A 17,798-nucleotide genomic window follows, 5' to 3' on the forward strand; every position below is an offset into this window, starting at 1 on the left:
CTAAACATTCGTATGTTAGCACTGTCATTGTGAACATGTTAGCATGCTAACATTAGCATTAAGCTCTCACAAGCTGTGTGCATATTCAAGGGGAGCATCCTCTGAAAGACCCATCTTTCATAGATTGCTCAGATTGAACCCCAGTTCAATCAGGAGAGACACAACTTGAAGATTAAATGTTATTTATTACAATTTAAAGCTGGGGTTGGTGATCAGATTTAGATACACTTTTTGTTATACTGGTTAAAATGATCTTTATGTCCTGATGGCAATCAATACATAATGTGTTCTTAAAAAAGGGGTAAAAAAAGCTGCTATCTACAGCCGGAGTAAACCTGGGAAAACACCAACCATCGTTCTGGAGGAGCTCTGAGGGAGGAGGGGAGGGGTTAGACGGAGTCCTGAGGAAATGCTACATTCAAATTCATGCTAGTTCTCCGAGACTGCCAACCCCAGCTTTAATGAATAATGAAACTTGACAGAAATCTTTGGCGTAAGGACTCTGTGGGTATAACTTTGTTAGCATAGGATGTGTGAATTTGGCAGCAGAAGAAATCCCCTTAGATTCCAGACTCTGGTGGTGGTGGTTGATGAATTCAAGGAGTTGAAGACTTTCCAGAGACCAGGTGGAGATGGGGAAGTGGAAGGGTATGCACCATCAATGCAAGAAGGATCTAGCAGGAGAGAGAGACACATTTAAAAGACAGCAGAAAGTTGATATGCTGACGATAAGGGCGTACCACTGAGCTATTGGATGACAGCTGCCGCTGATTAACCAGTGACAGCTCTGGAGCATGCAGCTGGAAGCGGGTGAGCTAGAGCTACATCTGTTCCCATCCTTACCTTCTTTTTACTCAGCACCACTCCTGTGGCCTAGCAGCTTTGAAAGCTGAACCGGAAATAGCATCACTTAAACCATTATTTTATTGATAATTTGAAGTTTCGGGACCTCTTTCATTATTTTATAATCATCAGCTATACGAGTGAATTGAAACCACTTACATCTTAAGTGTGTATCTTAGCCACATGAGAGCCTGCCATCCCTGTTGGGCCATGAAGGGTGCATTCTTTGTGGTTTGGAAAAGGAGAACTCATTTGTCACTGCATTTGAAGGAACCTTTGAAATGGGACATCCTTTGACGCACTGCAGTCTTTTAATGTGGTCTGTAAATGCAACCTGCCAGTTGACCATGTTCACATGGTGGCCATTTCCTCAGATGTAATGTTTAGGATGGGACGCCAAGGTGCCATTAAAAGGTAATATTATGCTCCAGGTTGTAAGTCACAAAAATAAGTCTGCATGAGCTGCTGTTTTTAATGTTGTTATTGTTGGCTGTCTCTATCCATATCTTTTTCTGCTTCTCTTCCATCACCTTTTCCATCCCAACACAGTTGCCATGAGTCTGGTTCTGCTCAAGGTTTCTGCCTGTTAAAATTAAGTTTTTCCTTGCTACTTTAACTAGCTCAATGCTCTGCTCATGGTGGATTAGGTTGAGATGTGTGTAAAATGGAATTGGATCTCATCCTATTTTAACCTTGGGTTTGGTTAGAGTACAGTCTAGTCCTGCCCTTTTTGTAAAGTGTCTTAAGATATCATTTGTTGTGAATTGTTGCTCTGTAAGTATAGATTGATTGATTCATTGATAGACTCACAAAGAAGAGGGGAATTTATAAAAATCATCAGATCAGCATAATTTATTTTAGATCTCATATATGATATATATAATATAAAATGGAGATATCAGGGTTTTTCTACAGAAAGATGGATGAAAAAAGTTGGCATTGAGGTTGGATAAATTTGGGGTCATATCTTTTTCTTGAGAGTCAGTTCAGCTGCTGTCATTTATTTATTGATGCTAGAGATGGGCACTTTAAAGAAAAATCTCAAACAACTTTCTCCAGCTGGTGTTGAGTGTCCATTGCAGACATTTCTTTGACCTGAATCCCAGCGGAGGATCTGTTAGTGCCCATACTGACTGATCCGAGACCAGGGAGCCCCAGGCACACAAGTTCTGCTGGACAAACACACACACAAATACATGCTGAGCCACAGCTGAGCACCATAGATCTGTTAGCCAGCACACCAGATGTGACAAGCGAACACACACATGCACGCATGCACGCATGCAGGCACGCACACACGCACACGCACACACACACACACACACACACACACACACACACACACACACACACACACACACACAAACTTGACATGTCCCTAATAAGGTTCACAGTCTTCATCATTCTGCTGCAGCTCTCCTCTCCTGACCCTTTTTCTTTCACTCTCACTTCTGCATTATTCTTCCCATCACACCACGGGTGTCACTCTTGTTCCCTGTCTTCATCCCCTCCAAACATCTTTGTCCCTCTGTCATGTCCTCTCTCATGATTGACAGCTTGTGCCACGTGATCCAAGATGCCTCTATTAAAATTACTTCTCAGAAAATGCCCTGTCCCTGGGAATTTTCTAATTTAGTGCTAAATTGAACTAGTTGACACAGGCACACAAACAATAAAAACAAAACCTTATCCACACAAAAAATGTATAAGTTTGGCTATTATATTCACCATTTTTTTGTAATTATATTTTGAAACGTACGTTTGACAGTGTTTTTTGAGCACATTCTACACACAGCTGTCTCTGTATACATAATGACATATACTGTAGATCCATGGTTTTACTGGGATGTAATAAGGAACAACCAATCTGATTTTGGAGTCCTTCTGGTCTTCCTCTCTGACAGTGAGACAGCCTTGCTTCTATCTAATTTCATCTCTTCATCCACATACAGCAAATTATAGATGAACTGTTGGGGTCTGAAGCCAAAGCAGGCCTGTGGTGGACAGTAATGTTTTTGTTGTTGTTGTTTTGATGTACCACCAAAGATGAACTTCACTGAATGAAAGACTTATATCCCTGTCCCCCTCCAGCAGAAACCAATCACTTTTGACTGCAAAAGTGGGGTGACAAAAATAAACCTATTGGTTCCCAGCATGCCTGTTGGGGCCCTAAGCTGCTACAATTTGATTAATGGGATGGAATGAAAAGAGAAATTTTTCCTGCTGCTCAAATTTACACTTGAAAAAATCATTCCCTCTACATGAAATAATGCACAATTAACTCAACTCCTATACCATTAAACTGTCATTCATAAAAGCCCACTATAACAGTAATGTCTTTTGATATAGCCAATTAACAGTACTGCCTTCAGAGCAACATTCACTTAGTGTGCTGTAAAAAAAAGGCTGTTTGCATTGCAGACACCGTGATGTAATAGCAGCAAGGTGCAATATAGTCCATGAGTGCAACTGATAAAACACTACTAATGCCTGTATTACATCAAGGTGTGTCAACTAAAGGGTCCTGCACGTTTACTCATCAACAGGGCTTACTGCAGTGTAATGGAGTGAACACAATATTTGCAGTTACATCTGTTTTTCTTGGGATGACAGCAAAATGTTTGACATGAAAGTGACGACAGTAGTCCAAATCATAAAACAGCACCAGCGTAGAAAATCCCCCCTCCTCTTCAGCTCTCCCTGTGACAATTCCCCCCTCCTTTCTGGCTTTCCCTGGCCTGCTCACCTGCTGCCTGAGTGGGAGGAGCTCAAGAGCTCATAAAGGACAGCCAACTCACCTGTGCGAGCCCTTTTGTGAGAACAATGGAGCTGGCTGCTGGTTGTATCTCCTACATTTCCACAACTGAGCAACTGGGTCTTTGATCTGTGAGTTTTCCTTTATTTAAAGTGTGTAGTTTCTTGGTTTGCCTTATTTACATTTTTTAAGTTTGTTGGAATGAATAACTATCATAATTTATGTTACCTTTGTTTGGTTTCCAACAGACTAACCAGTTGGATCAGTTACAATAAATATTCCTTGGACTTAAAAGCTTGTCTCATCGTCCTCTGTTCTTGCAGACAGCCCATTGAGTTGGTCACCCACGTTACACCAGCAGCCCTTACCCAAACTATTTTTCAACCAGTATAGAGAAAACTGACACAGAGACTAATAATCAACATGACACATTATACTTTGAATAACTAGAATGCAATGATACCCTAACAAGGTCAAGTGAAAACTGTAGACACACAATAGCTGCACATTCACACAGGTGTTTGCAGTTAAAGCTGATTAGTGCTCCAGTCAGGTTTCTGGGGGTGGAACTATGGTAGAAATTCCCTGAGGTCACCAAACTCATCAGCAAATAATAATTAGAGAGATTATGATGATGGTGGTGGAGATGATGAAAAACAGATGCAACTAATCAGATCAGTGTTAGACAAACGTCAAATATGTCAATCAATCAGTCTGTGCATGCTCATACAGCTTTGAGTTGAGCACTAATCAGGGAAGATAATTGAAAACACCTGTGTAGGTGGAACATGTCTGTAGGCGAAGAGGAAGTTTAATTTTTGAAAATGCCTCTGCTTGTTTACATAAAAAACACTTTTCTGTTTGTCTTGTGTGAAAACTGTCCAGAAATCCATATAATGTAAAACACCTGACATGAGAAGCCCATTGGAGGATATTTTAGGGTCTTGAATGTCAACAAACATTTCAAAGTCTCCAGTTTCACTATGTGTTGCTCTTGTAGTGAATCCTTGCTGCTTCCTTGTATGTACTGGGGAGGCCATATAAGGCAGGAGATCTGTGTTGGACCTTGAGACCTGGGTCCCATGCTAGACACAGAGGAGTGCAGCATGTAGTTTATAGTGAAAAAGGAGGAAGATAAGATCTCTGTTTGGGTTTGGAGTTCAAGTCCTGTCACGGGATCCTCGAGTGAGCAGGATTCATGGTGCAAGGAGAGGAGTGAGCAAGGTGGGAGTTGTTTGAAAATGCGCATCTGAGGTGTAGAGATACACCGAGAAAGTTGACATTTCACGACAACACAACTTTCATTTTCACGGATGAATTGGCCTGTGCAGGTCACGGGAGACCGAGGATGACCTGAAGAAGATTGTTACTGGGAGCACGCGAAGGAGTGACGTACTTCACAAGCTTCTGTTTGATAGACTCGTCTGACTGTTGATGGATCCATGTGGCGTTGAACGTGAAAACACCGGCTAAGCTCTCTCTCTCCAATTCTAACTATCTCTCTCCAATTCTAACTCTCCCTCTTGCACTGCTCAGCTGTTATTTCCTCGCGCGCCACAGCTCTAGTATCAGTTACCGGGTCCCGACCAATCCCGGCGCGCTGTCAGAGCTCGAGAGGAGACAGCAGCGGAGAGCAGAGCGGAGAGAAGCAGACAGAGAGGGGGGAGAAAGCGAGAGGTGCACACACCCAACCATCTCTCTATCTCTCCGTCCATCCATCGTCTGTCCTCCGTCAACCCCCTCCCGACACACAGACAACAACTCCCTCCCTCCTCTTCTCCTCCTCCCCTCACCCGCCAGGTCCTCCTGACTGCAGCTGTTTGGGTCAACCAGAGAGGCGCAAGGCAGGATGCGCGATGGGACAAGCGTGCGGACACGCGCTCCTCTGTCGTAGCCAGCCACCGTCCTCCGAGATGTAAGTGTCTTATTAACTATGTATACTGTCATTCTACCGTGAAGCGTTCTGTCTCTTGTAAAAACTGAGCAGCTAACGAGACACATGGCGCCTCCTGAGCCAAACACAGAGTGCTGGTGTAGTAGTGGAGTGAGTGTGACCTGCTGGCTGTCATTATCCCCCCCTGACACTGAACGCCCCATGTGAGATGCGCAAGCGGCTGTCAGTGGGTCTATAAACTAGTGCGTAAAAGCCCTGTGCTTGAGCTTGGCCCCATCACACTGTAATATCACTAAAATGTTCCAATAGTGTTTCTAGTCTGCTCCACAGACAGTTTAGTGACCTTATCGTGCCTTTGTATCTTCCAGGGTATCATAACAGCACTCTGATAGGCTGCTCTCACTGATATCCTACTGGGACAGATCCATTTGCTGTGATAGCACTGCTAATTCAATTCTGTCTATGGCAGTGGTTCTAAGGTTATACTTAAACGATTTTAAAGGGCTTACTTTAAGCAAACCTCCTTCTCCTGAAACACTGGTTGATCTGAGCTGTTGAAGCCTCACTGTCTAGCTGAAACCTACATTACTGCTGTGTTACATAATACACCCCTTGTAAAGGGCTTATAAGGTCCAACTGTTTGTAATAGATATATATTTTACACAGGCTTTATAGATGGGTTATTGGCCATAAAAAAGAACAACTTTACAATTGCCAGGTTGGAGAAGACTTACCTAAAGTAAAAGGACCCATAGATATTGTTTACCAACTTATTATGATTCTATTACATTGAAACAAACATATGGGACAGTGTTATTAGCCATAAGGAGAATGAAACCAGTATCATATTCCAATAACTGAGTTTCCATATTCTTAATTATTTATAAATTATCTATAAAGCATCAATTGTGACTAGTAGATTTATAAACATGTAGGCTTCAATTAATGATGACACCTACACATGATGAATACACCTTGCTGGTATCTCTTGCTGCACCAAACTGATTTTTATAATTTACCATAAACTTGGGTCGTGAATCTTGTTCTGTTTTTTTTTTTCTGAAAACAAAGCTTCATTGCAGAGCTGCAAACCAGGCTGTTCATGTTGACCCAGCGGCTGTTTAATGTGAAAAGTTGACGTTTTGGGAATAAGTGGTTTTCACTGTACAGCACATAATGTGCCATGGTTCAAAGGAGGCTGACATAATTTTGTCAGATTTAATGCAATAAAGCAGCCCAGTGCTGCACACGTCTTTATAAAGTGTTTATTCTGTGCTGAGACGTTCTCAAAGGGTTGCTCATTAGACTGTGTGGTAATTGTTAGGGCATTTGGTTGTTGTGGTGTCATGACTTATTTCATCTGCAAAAAAATTAACTTGTAAATGTCTGGACCACACACTTGGTTTGGCTCATTGTTAGTTAATTAAGTAAGGCAGACATGATGTTTAACAAGGCTCCTTCTATTTGAAATTCAAGTTTGCCATGTAAACACAGAACATCTTGTTGTAAATTATGTAATTCATTGGCTGCTGACAGAGTTAAGTTTGAGATCCAAATGTGTGGCTATTTGAACAGCCTGCGCTTTCCCTTGGGACGTGTCGTGATGTCTGTAGTCTGTTTTTTGTAATGGCATCTTCCTCATTCCAAGTTTCAGCCTCTTCTAGGGCTCAGAGTTAAGAAATCCTCGTCTTATGTTCTTGATTCTCTTTACCTCCTCCTTCATTACTTGTTAAAATCCAATGAAGAAATCAATGGCTAAACAATGGCTTTTATTCACCTGCCCTGAGAATAAGCTTCTTATATTGGCCATTTTCTCAGCCAGTCCAGGAGAAAATAACCCTCCTCGTGGAGGAATAATGAATCTGCCAGGTGGACGTCACTGATCTCTGACACACAATTAGTCTCAGTAGCCACTCTCACTCGCTTCCCTCGGGTTGGAGTTGGCTTGACTCGGAGGCTGAGCATCACCGGTTGTAAGTTTAGGTCATGAAGAGTGATGCTGTCAGGAAGTACATAAGGGCAGATGGTGTGTCTGTACCCATTGGGATATGACTCCTCTTTCATTATAGAATAAAACCATTAAGGCTGAAATGTGTGCAACGGGGCCATCCATAGTCCTTGTGTCTTTATCACTGGGATGTTTTTTTTCTGGAGTCTTGGATCCATTGACTCCACGTGTAAGAGCAAGTTATCCATCAACAGAAATTTGGAACAAAGTACCATATGAGGAATCACAGTTTTCTGTCATATCTTAGACCTCCATCTATTTCTGTGTTGTGTCTGTATGTCGTCTTTTCAAGAGGACACTTTCATTCTCCATGCACTTTTTCTGTTGCTGTCATGAAGCATGATTTTAGTGGCATCACCCTAATAATCATTATTTGTGTGTGTGTATTTGTATGCCACTGGGCTTGCACATGAAAGGCCTTCAGCCTGAAAAATATTGCAATTTGCTGGACTGATGCCAGGAAGTTAGATCCCCACAGCCTCCTGCTCCATGCATGCATGCGCGCGCGCACACACACACACACACACACACACACACACACACACACACACACACACACACACACACACACACACACACACACACACACACACACACACACACACACACACACACAGCAGCAGCAGAGTTGCAACTCGACCCCTGATGATTGAGCATGTATGTGTGTGTGTGTATGAGAGAGATGGAGGGAGGATGCTGACGATGCAGTGTTATCATCAGTAATGGGCTCATCAATACTAAAATATTCAGAGGGAGGGAGGGAGAGAGACAGGGTGGGAAGAGGGATAGAAAGAGAGCAGAGAGAAACCATTGTATGTCTGCATGCTTTTGCATGTGATCATATGGTTTATATATCCACAGAATGGCCATGCTTGAGCAAAGAAATATTGCATGTGATTAAATAAAATGATGTCAGATTCAGTGATTTAACCACATTTTAATTCCTTCTGAGTCTCTGAGTCAAACATTTTATGGAGATCATCAATTATTTTACAATCCTTACAAACCTCTATAAAAAGTAATTTAGATTAAGACATAAAAATGCAAAATTGAGTTACACCATCCCACCATAAAAAAAGGAAACCTTATCCTTCAGTGGAACTGCAAATTAATGATCATGGCCATAATGTGGAAATATGGAGGCAAATTAATGTTTGGTTGCTTGCTCCAAAATATTACTCGCATATAAACATGCAACACGGACATTTTTAGGTAACTGGCAAAGCTGAGTGGCTTATCAGAGCAAAAGACGAACAACTTTATACAAAATACAAAATTTGCAGCCAATCCCTAATCTTCATAAACAGGCTTTGAAAGATGTCATCACTATTGCATTCATATCATTTGAATATTTTTTCTGTACATGGGCTGTGTTGGTTTTTGTATAAACATTTTTACGATCCATCACAAAAACATCCCAAACAGTTTGAGACAACAAGCAGAGCTGCTGGAGGGTAACAAAGCCTCCTGGGGGGGCGGGGAGGGGAGGGGAGGGGGGTGTTCTGGTAAATATCAGTCTTCAACATTTTGATAAAAGGGTTCTTCAGAAAAAAGCAGCCTGGATGTGGAAATCTTTGCAGAGTTTCAAAGAGTGCAATCATTTTGAATCATTTGAATTTCAGGAAGGACAGTCAGGTCTATAGTCATATAACTACGAGACTCTATGCGGCTGACACAGGTAGTTAGGGTTTGATCTGGGGGTTCTGATACTGATGAACTTGTACAGTGATGATAATGTGCGCCTTGATGGGAGTTTAGGTTTCCTCAGCTGTTTTTGTTTGTTCTTTTGTTTGATTCTGTTGTTTATTGTTGCACTGGTGGCCAATATGAGAATAAGCTTTTAGCAGTGTCAACTAAAATATAGTTTTTGTGCGTTGTTCATGTTGAATGAAAAACAACACAAATGTGAGGAAAACCTTATAGAAAATCAAAAACAGTGTCAGAGCATGTTCTTTACAACCAGTTATTCAATTCTTGATTACTTGTTAACATCCCCAACATAAGCTTTTGTTTGTGATCTCAAAATTGTGCAAAAGATTAGGAGAGGAGACGGGGCTGAAGTTGTGTAGAGCAAACTCTGCATTACATTTGAACACTTTGGTTGCTGATAAAAAAACTCTGAATTGTGCCTCTGTCTGTAACAAAGTGAGGGAATCATTTCTATTGATCAAAATATAGCTAGAAAAGTGACACCCATGCACTAAAGAAGAACGCTGGTGTAGTGTACAGGAGTCTTTCCTGGACCTGAATAGCACAGAGGTTATCATTAAAAGATAACCTTCAGCCAATGTAGAGTAAAGTACACTGTTTTCAGGTTTTGAAACCATGCTCCATGTAAACTAACAAAGAACAAGTATGAATAGTTGTGGAGCTGGCACATACACAGGAGTACACGTAACGCACTCTTAAGCACTTACATGGAAAGATGTTCAATAAAAAGCGTCACAGACAGAGACAAATATGTAAACATCTCCTTTGTTGTAAGTGAAAAAGTAATGCTTGGCCAAGTGCTTGACAGCTTCATGTGCAGTTAACTTGTGTTCTGTACATAATAAGTCCAAAATGCTTTTATAAAGTGGCACATAACTTAAATAGGTTCATGTAGATAAAAATATTTCATTCATTTATTCAGTTCTTTGCTGACTTAACTTGTGCAGGGTTGCATGAGACAAGATAAAAACCCACTCAGAATTCCTGTTGTGTTTACGCCTAATTTAGACTCATCAGTAAATTCAAACAGCGTGCATTGTGACTCGAGGAGTTGATCACAGTAACTGGAGACACCCACATGGAAATGTATTCTAAAACAGTTCAAGTAAAAGGTAGAGTCTTAATTTATCAAAATAAATCTGCAGGTTTGATCTACAATTCATTAGATAATGCTAAGTCCATACACCAGGGCCCGCATGCACGTCCAGCCATTACACAAACGGGACCATTAGTCTTGACTTACCGTTATGGAACGCCCCGTTTGGCTGTAGCGTTAGCCGCATGCACGACTGCAAATAATTGGCCAATTAACTAATTGTGCCATAAAAGTGAGGCTGGTGCAAAACGTCATATGTTCAGGGAACCTCCTGGAAAAGCCCAATCCAACACATTCGAGTTGTGCATGCCTATTACGCATAAACAACAATAAACATGGCGAGCGGTACCGATGTGACTGAGAGAAGATCAAGAAAAAACTAATTTTCAGCGGAAGAAATGGACATTTTATTACAAGAATATAGAATGAACTAACATCTATTTTCAGCTGGTCAATCGTCAAAGATAACAAACAAGGAGAAAGAGAAAGTTTGGCTTCAGATCTTGAACCGTGTAATTGCGTGTGGTGTTTCTGAGCGCACAGTAGAAGACCTAAAAAATAAAATAAGCAACATGAAAGCGGCTTTGCGCAACAAGCACCGCCACCAACGTGGTCCAGGTGGAGGACCCCCCTGCCCCCCATTGAAGGATGAGGACTTATTATTACCGCAGTTGTTTGGGAAGGATTCACTTCATGGTATTGTTGGTAGGTTACCTAAAAATGATGTTGCATCTCCTAAATCTGAATTTGCTGTATATTTCAACATCGTCATACTTTTTCCATAGGATTCATCAATCCCTTAATATCTGTTGTCTTTACATATTTCGTCTTAAACAGTACGCATAAGCACAATGTCCGCCATCTTGTAAACAGTCTAATAGGTGCGGTGGTCCTGCCGTTAGCACCTGTAATGGTGGGGTCTACCGCCAATAAATTTAATGCTTTGTTGGGGCGTTAACCTGGCTCATGCATACCGCTAATAAATTTTTTTCTCCCCATTTGTACAAATGGCCCGTTTTCACCGCTAATGGCTGGACGTGCATACGGGCCCTGGACTTAAGGAAACGCCCCTGTAAAGGTCAGGGAGATAAAAAATGCAACGTGAATAAGTGTGGACTAAGAAAAGATTACTCCCACAATGTGCTTGAGTTTGGAACATACTGAATATCAAAGCCTCTGTTTTTAAGTGTGCATTAACCTTGAGTGAAGAAAATGTATGTGTAAATTTGAAACCACAAACAAGCTGATAAGGATTAATTTTGAACAGAGTGTTATCAGTGTAATTAGATGTAATACAACGGACCCTATCTTTAACAGAGTGGGAATCCGTTTCCATCATTAGTTTTAGCTAAATGTTGTTTGGTTCTCCTTGATTTGTCTTGTTATCTACAAGTAATTTCCTCATATCCTAATTGAATCACAATACTAATGGCTGTTTATGGTGAAAAATGGGATCTGTCTACATCCTCATGCCTGCTGAGTGCTACATAATTGAGATGTTACAATGCACCAACAACGAGTCTCAAAGGTTGGGTTGCGGAGAAGTCTGTGTAGAGGGACAGAGTTTTTGTGCACTGGATGGACTTCTGGCACAACAGAGATCCAGTCAGATTATTCACAGTGTTTGTCGTCCTGTTAGATTTTACATGTAGATAAAGTTGTCTCAGTCAATCTCAAACACTATTTGTACGGGTGTGAGTCTGAATAATTTAAAAGTGAGACCAAAGCTTGTAATCTTATAGTATGTGGATGTCTTGTGCCTGTGATGTACATGAGACAAAGTGGTCAGATTAAAGCACTTAGATTACGTTGTTAAAACTCTAACAATCAAGTGAAGCCTGTTTCCAGACTGAGACGTACAGTAGGTTAAAAATGCTGGATTGCTGGCATCACTGAAAGAGAATGGAATCATGCAGCTGTAAACAACAGTAGCACAGTGAAATGGATCTGAACTCTATGATGTTACCTTTGATGAATGAATCACACCTGTAGACGTGACCTGCAGCTGTGACAGGAGGATATGTTGTGTGCAATAATGAAGGGCAACCAAAAAGTATTAATAAAATAAACAGTAAGTTAGTTTCATTGTTTTTCACAAGACACCCCACTATATTTGATCTGTTCCTTTAATCAACATCGATATGTTTTCACCTCATGTATTTTCACTTATTTTCATGGCACATGTGAGCAGACATTGTGTGGTTTCCCAGTTATTATAAAGTAAGTTGTGTTTGTATCTCAGCTGTTTCTATTGTTGGCTCTCCACAAGAATAGAAAACCTCACCAGCTGGTCGCTTGTTGTGACTGTTTTTCCACACACCATATTAGGAGGCGTTATTTTAAAGACAGAGGCTAGAATTACAATCATGTGGAGCTTTAGGTTTCATATGTTGCAGCTTTAAGATGTAAAGAGGTGTAATGTTTGGTTGAAGCCAATTCAAAGTTTGGATTCAGTTTGTAGCTGTTTTGCTATAGGAACATGGCTCCAGGTGGTGAAACGAAGTCGATACAATGTCATCACAGGCGTGTGTGTGTGTGTGTGTGTGTGTGTGTGTGTGTGTGTGTGTGTGTGTGTGTGTGTGTGTGTGTGTGTGTGTGTGTGTGTGTGTGTGTGTGTGTGTGTGTGTGTGTGTGTGTGTGTGTGTATGTCTGTGTACGCCTGGAGGTGTCACGGGAAAATGAGCTTGACAGCTCCCATGGTTCCCAGCTTTAGCTCCAGCAGCTCCTGTCAGCCTTCTTATCTCTATGGATTGTTGCCACAGACAGGTGTTTCTGTGTGTGTGTGCATATGTGTGCATGTATTCTTGTGTGAAGACCTGTGTGTACACTAGTTTGTCTGTTTTTCCGAGTGTGTCGGTGTATACAAGTTACAAGTATGTCTGTGTGTATGTTCATGCGTATGTATGAGGACATGTGAATGCATGAGACTTGTTGCTGTCAAGAATCCAATGGACATCATTTTTTATTGTTCTAGTCAGTGTGTATTCCCTGGGTAGATTAAGGTGGAAGGCTAAGCAGCTGTGTTTTGGACACAGAGCTTTAGTTTAATTATAAAACAGTATCAGGTACCTCCATGTGTGTGATGAGACCTAGACCTTAATTGATAGGCAGCTGAGGTTTGTGTGTGTGTGTTTGTCTGTGTGGGTTTGTGTGTGTGTCTTGTTGACTTACAGCCTTAGGGGAATATAATGTCAAATAAACCTGCTGTAATCTATAATCTGCAGGATTGATCCCACACAGCACATATAGTTTTGAATCCAGCTTTAGCATTTGTAGGTGTTCAGACTGTGTTCGAGCTCTGTCATTTGACGTGACACGGATAAGTGCTTTATTTTGAAGGACACTCCCATGTTTTAGTTTGTGTGACTCTTGGTTTACTTATTTATCTTTGCTTGTAAAAGGGTTGCTTGTCTCCCTTTTATAAAATAACGCTTCTAGAGCGAATACTGCGGTGGCACACATACTGTATGTGAAATAAAAGTGACAATTTGAGGCAAGTGATGAAAGAAGTGGGGGACAAAAACTGACGCACAATGACTGAAGTAAATTATTTATGGATCTCAAATTCACAGGCACACACAAAAAAAACCTAGCTCTCAGTGAAGTGAGGGATTTCTCTTACAGATGCATGCTGTTCTCTCTTTTCTAGGTTTTTCTAGTCATTTTGGTGACAGAAAAAGGTGATCACGGAGTCACATGTAACCTTAACTGGTATGGTTTGCAGCTTCATTACAGCTGTGTTAGTTGTTGGTTATCTATTCTAACGTTTATTCCTGATACTCCTGACATTCATCATGTGTTGCTGCTGTGAATCCACATTGCTTCCGTCTTTGACGTTTCAGCGGATGTTGCTCTAGATGTGTATGTAATTATTTTGCTCCTATGGATTCAGCAGTTTGCCGACCAATGCTCTATTGATGCTGCTACAGTAGTCATTATTGTGATTGTTAGTGTCCCTCTCTACACTAGAGCAGCAGAATGTGTTCCCATGCTACGGCTCCTCTTGCCCTGACTGCAGGCCTTTTTCTTATCGACCTGCTCTATTGATTGACTCACACAGAGATAAAGCCAATGGCAGGCTGTAAGTGTCGCATTTGAGACATTCAGGGGTTTTATGACACCCGTAGTGGCCAATGAAGTAACTTGTTCAACACACAGACCCTAGAAACACAGTACGTTCATAAAAGACACTCGTACGCACTTACTACAGCCATCCATATCTCTCTCTCTCTCTCTCTCTCTCTCTCTCGCTCTCTCTCTCTCTCTCTCTCTCTCTCTCTCTCTCTCTCTCTCTCTCTCGCTCTCTCTCTCTCTCTCTCTCTCGCTCTCTCTCTCTCTCTCTCTCTCTCTCTCTCTCTCTCTCTCTCTCTCTCTCTCTCTCTCTCTCTCACACACACACACACACACACACACACACGCACACATATAAAACTGTAACGATGCCCTCAAAAGGCTGTTTGTATTTCTGTCTTTAGGCTACTGTATCGCACAATGTTGACAGAAACTCCATTAGCACTCAGCTGCTATTGTTATTCTGTTTACCAAATGTAAACATGGTTATAATTATCTCATAAACTATTGGCTTTCTCTGTATCAGTCCATACGCACTCTTTCTTTGTGCCCCCTGTTGGTGGTTTAGTCCTCTGATATGAATTCTGTCTTTACTTTCTTGGTTCGTTTCACCCCGGTTTCGTATTGTTGTCTTCAACTACCCATTTGTCCTTTTCTTTTTTTTCATTTTGTCACATCTCTGACCTGACTTTTCACCTCTCCATCCTTGAAATCTCACCTGTCCAGCAGAAACAGAAAGAGGGTGACAGGTGTGACAGAGGGAGGAAGAGGCTGTCCAGATTGCTGGATAGAGGAAGGGCAGGTGTTTTGTCCAAAGTGTGGGCCAGGTTGCCTGGCAACTAATGGTGTCACAAGTTACCCAACATGTAGGGGTATTATATTCTATCAGTCCAGGATGACTCTATCTGTCTGTATATTTGACTACTTATAGTCCTGCATGTTCTTATCCTTACATTTGTTTGTATGACTCAGCTTGTGTGTGTTTGAAGGTGTTTATGAAGGTGTGTTCTTCAAAGACTTTGTTAGTGTTTAGCAGGCTGTTGCACATTTTTACTGCAGGTTTTTATCCTTTCCGCTGTTGTTACACACCCAAACCAATTACAGATTTAGTCATCAAACAAACTAATCCAAACAAATGTCACAGTTACTTTATTTATCATTCTGTTTCTTTACAGCTGGACTATTTTGTAAAGCTACAATATTTAGTCTACACGGTTAAACAAGTTAATGCTCCTGTGAGATCAAGCAAAGATCCTTGATGAGTGATGCATTTCACTGTTTAAAGAAAGCAGGATGAGATTCAAAACACATGATCACAACAACACCAGCTTTCTCTCCAGATGGTGGCAAAATTGACACAAAGGGTCACCAAAGACAATCTTATTTAAAGTGATCATGGTTTCATGAAGCTGTTGTGACATATCTAAATGATAGTGATTGTAAAAGTTGCTTCAAAAAGTACGTTTTAAATTGTGCGATTATGGAGACATGCAATACTGATGGGGCCAGATTTTTTTCCTCTGCAGTTTGTAGAACATTGAGAATGAATGATTGTTTATGTTTCGAATTGAAAGACTTATTATCATCCCTATTCAAATCAACATAGCGTTGTACCAGAATTTATTTTTGTGTTTAAGGAGTAGAGCACCTTTTTTTATCTCACTTAAAACTAAGAGTTAGAATATATGTGTTGTCTTTTGAAAACACACTATACTTTAAATGATGATGATAAACAGTTATCTACACCCTCACTAGCACTATCCCTCTAGATTGGTGGTTGTTTTTTTCTCCTTCTCAGCTCTTGGGGTCATGCTGGTTTTCATTCTCACCCTTTAATGCAGGCTCATTTTCACCTGGACACCAGGTGATTGCTTTTGACTGCTGCTCGAATAGAAAGCCAGCAGGACCATTGTGCTCCCCACTGCTTTCTTCTCCTAAGGAAGGATGTGGCTGCTACATTAGAGAGCAGAACCAGTCTGCAGTGGATTTTGCAATTTAATAATGTAACAACATGAAGCAATCGTGTCACCAGTTGTTAAACTGGCTGTATTGCTTAAATCATTTGATATATCTTCGGCTTTTCATACTCATTGTTATTTATGGTTTAAATTTTGTTGGCTCTTCACAGCGGGGTTATAATAAGGAAACGTAAATAATGATAAAACCTTAACACAAGACTCTTATCAAGTTTATAAAATGTGAAGGAAAATAAAAGGTTGTATAAATCCTGGTGCATTTGGGGGAGGGCTGTAAAATAAGATGCAGACTAAGCACACCTAAGCTCTTAAAGCACTGACATCCACAGCTCTGTCTCAACTGGAGTTAACATATCCATGTAAGGCTTTAAAAATAAGCAGTCAGATCTTAAATCTGTGCTAAACCTCACATTCATACAGCATTGAGAAGCTACTGTTGACATGCTGCCTAGCAGCAGTGTTTTGCAGATGTTGGAGATGGGAGATGGGTTTTGGCCTTGTGATTGGGATAAGAAAAAAACTATTCAGCAATCAAGAGTGGAGGAAACATGAGTGACCTTTCACTGTTAGGAAAATTGAAACATTTTAGTGATTTGATTGATGATGGGGAGATGCAGGTCAAAAATCATTTTTACAAGTGTGCTTGATTTTGGCAGTGAGGCGTTGAAGAATGCTGTGTTGGTAGAGGTTAAGAATGAGCGGCCAAAAACTAAGTGAGGGTTCACTTTGAATATATTGTGACCACCAATTGCACCAAGAATTGCTCATAATTTGTACCCACTATGTGCTCTTAAGGTCTCAAGGTCTAATTCATCTCCCGAGCTGCGCTCAATTCTATCTCGTAGCCTACATAATGAGCTGAATGTAAAGGTAAAGTCCTTCCCAGTTTGTTGTGGAGTTGATTTATGACAGATATGACCCAAATTTCAGATGTTATGTCCAGCTTATTTCTTCTCTGCGTAGCCCTCTTCCAGGGACATACGGTGTGTGGATTTGATGCAGAAGTATAAACCAGGGTTTAGAGCAGGCAAGCAAAAGCACCTTGTTCAGATACCAGCCAGACTGATTTAACCATTGATTATACTACAACTAGTAATGTCAAAGTAATACTGACAGACTTTATGTACAGATTATTTCTACCTCATCCTGAGGTGTAATAGTTGTCTTGATCTCTGAAGCATTTGAGTGTGACAAAGCTTATAAATACTTTAGAGCAAATACCACCAACTCTCAGCAGATAGTAAAATGTCACTCTAACTGTGTGGGGCTGTTAGCACCAGTGTTAGTGAATTATGCGTTATTTGCATTTGAGGTTTGTTTGCATAGAAACGGGCACATTTTGCTCTAAGTAAATGCATGATGGCTCATTTCAATGCACGTGAACAACACTGGGTATTGGCTACAACACAGGGATGCTATTAGCTCGATAGTGCAGTTTGAGGAGA

At 40.9% G+C, this 17,798-nt stretch overlaps 1 protein-coding gene and 1 long non-coding RNA gene across 2 annotated transcripts in view; both read left to right on the forward strand.

Moving 5' to 3' along the window:
• The first annotated feature begins 3,586 nt into the window (after positions 1-3,586).
• LOC117825756 lies at positions 3,587-3,892 on the forward strand. Its single transcript, XR_004633894.1, has 2 exons — positions 3,587-3,729; positions 3,847-3,892. It is a non-coding gene; the product is annotated as an uncharacterized LOC117825756 (long non-coding RNA).
• Positions 3,893-4,475: 583 nt separating this feature from the next.
• The window catches only part of LOC117825755 (cGMP-dependent 3',5'-cyclic phosphodiesterase), a 169,591-nt gene continuing 156,268 nt past the window's right edge, over positions 4,476-17,798 (forward strand). The window contains exon 1 of the mRNA XM_034701682.1: positions 4,476-5,513. Within this exon, the coding sequence (XP_034557573.1) occupies positions 5,455-5,513 (59 nt within the window). The 5' untranslated portion in view covers positions 4,476-5,454. The remainder of the gene's footprint in view (positions 5,514-17,798) is intronic.

This window comes from Notolabrus celidotus, chromosome 14 (assembly GCF_009762535.1).
Source record: "Notolabrus celidotus isolate fNotCel1 chromosome 14, fNotCel1.pri, whole genome shotgun sequence".
Taxonomy (NCBI): domain Eukaryota; kingdom Metazoa; phylum Chordata; class Actinopteri; order Labriformes; family Labridae; genus Notolabrus; species Notolabrus celidotus.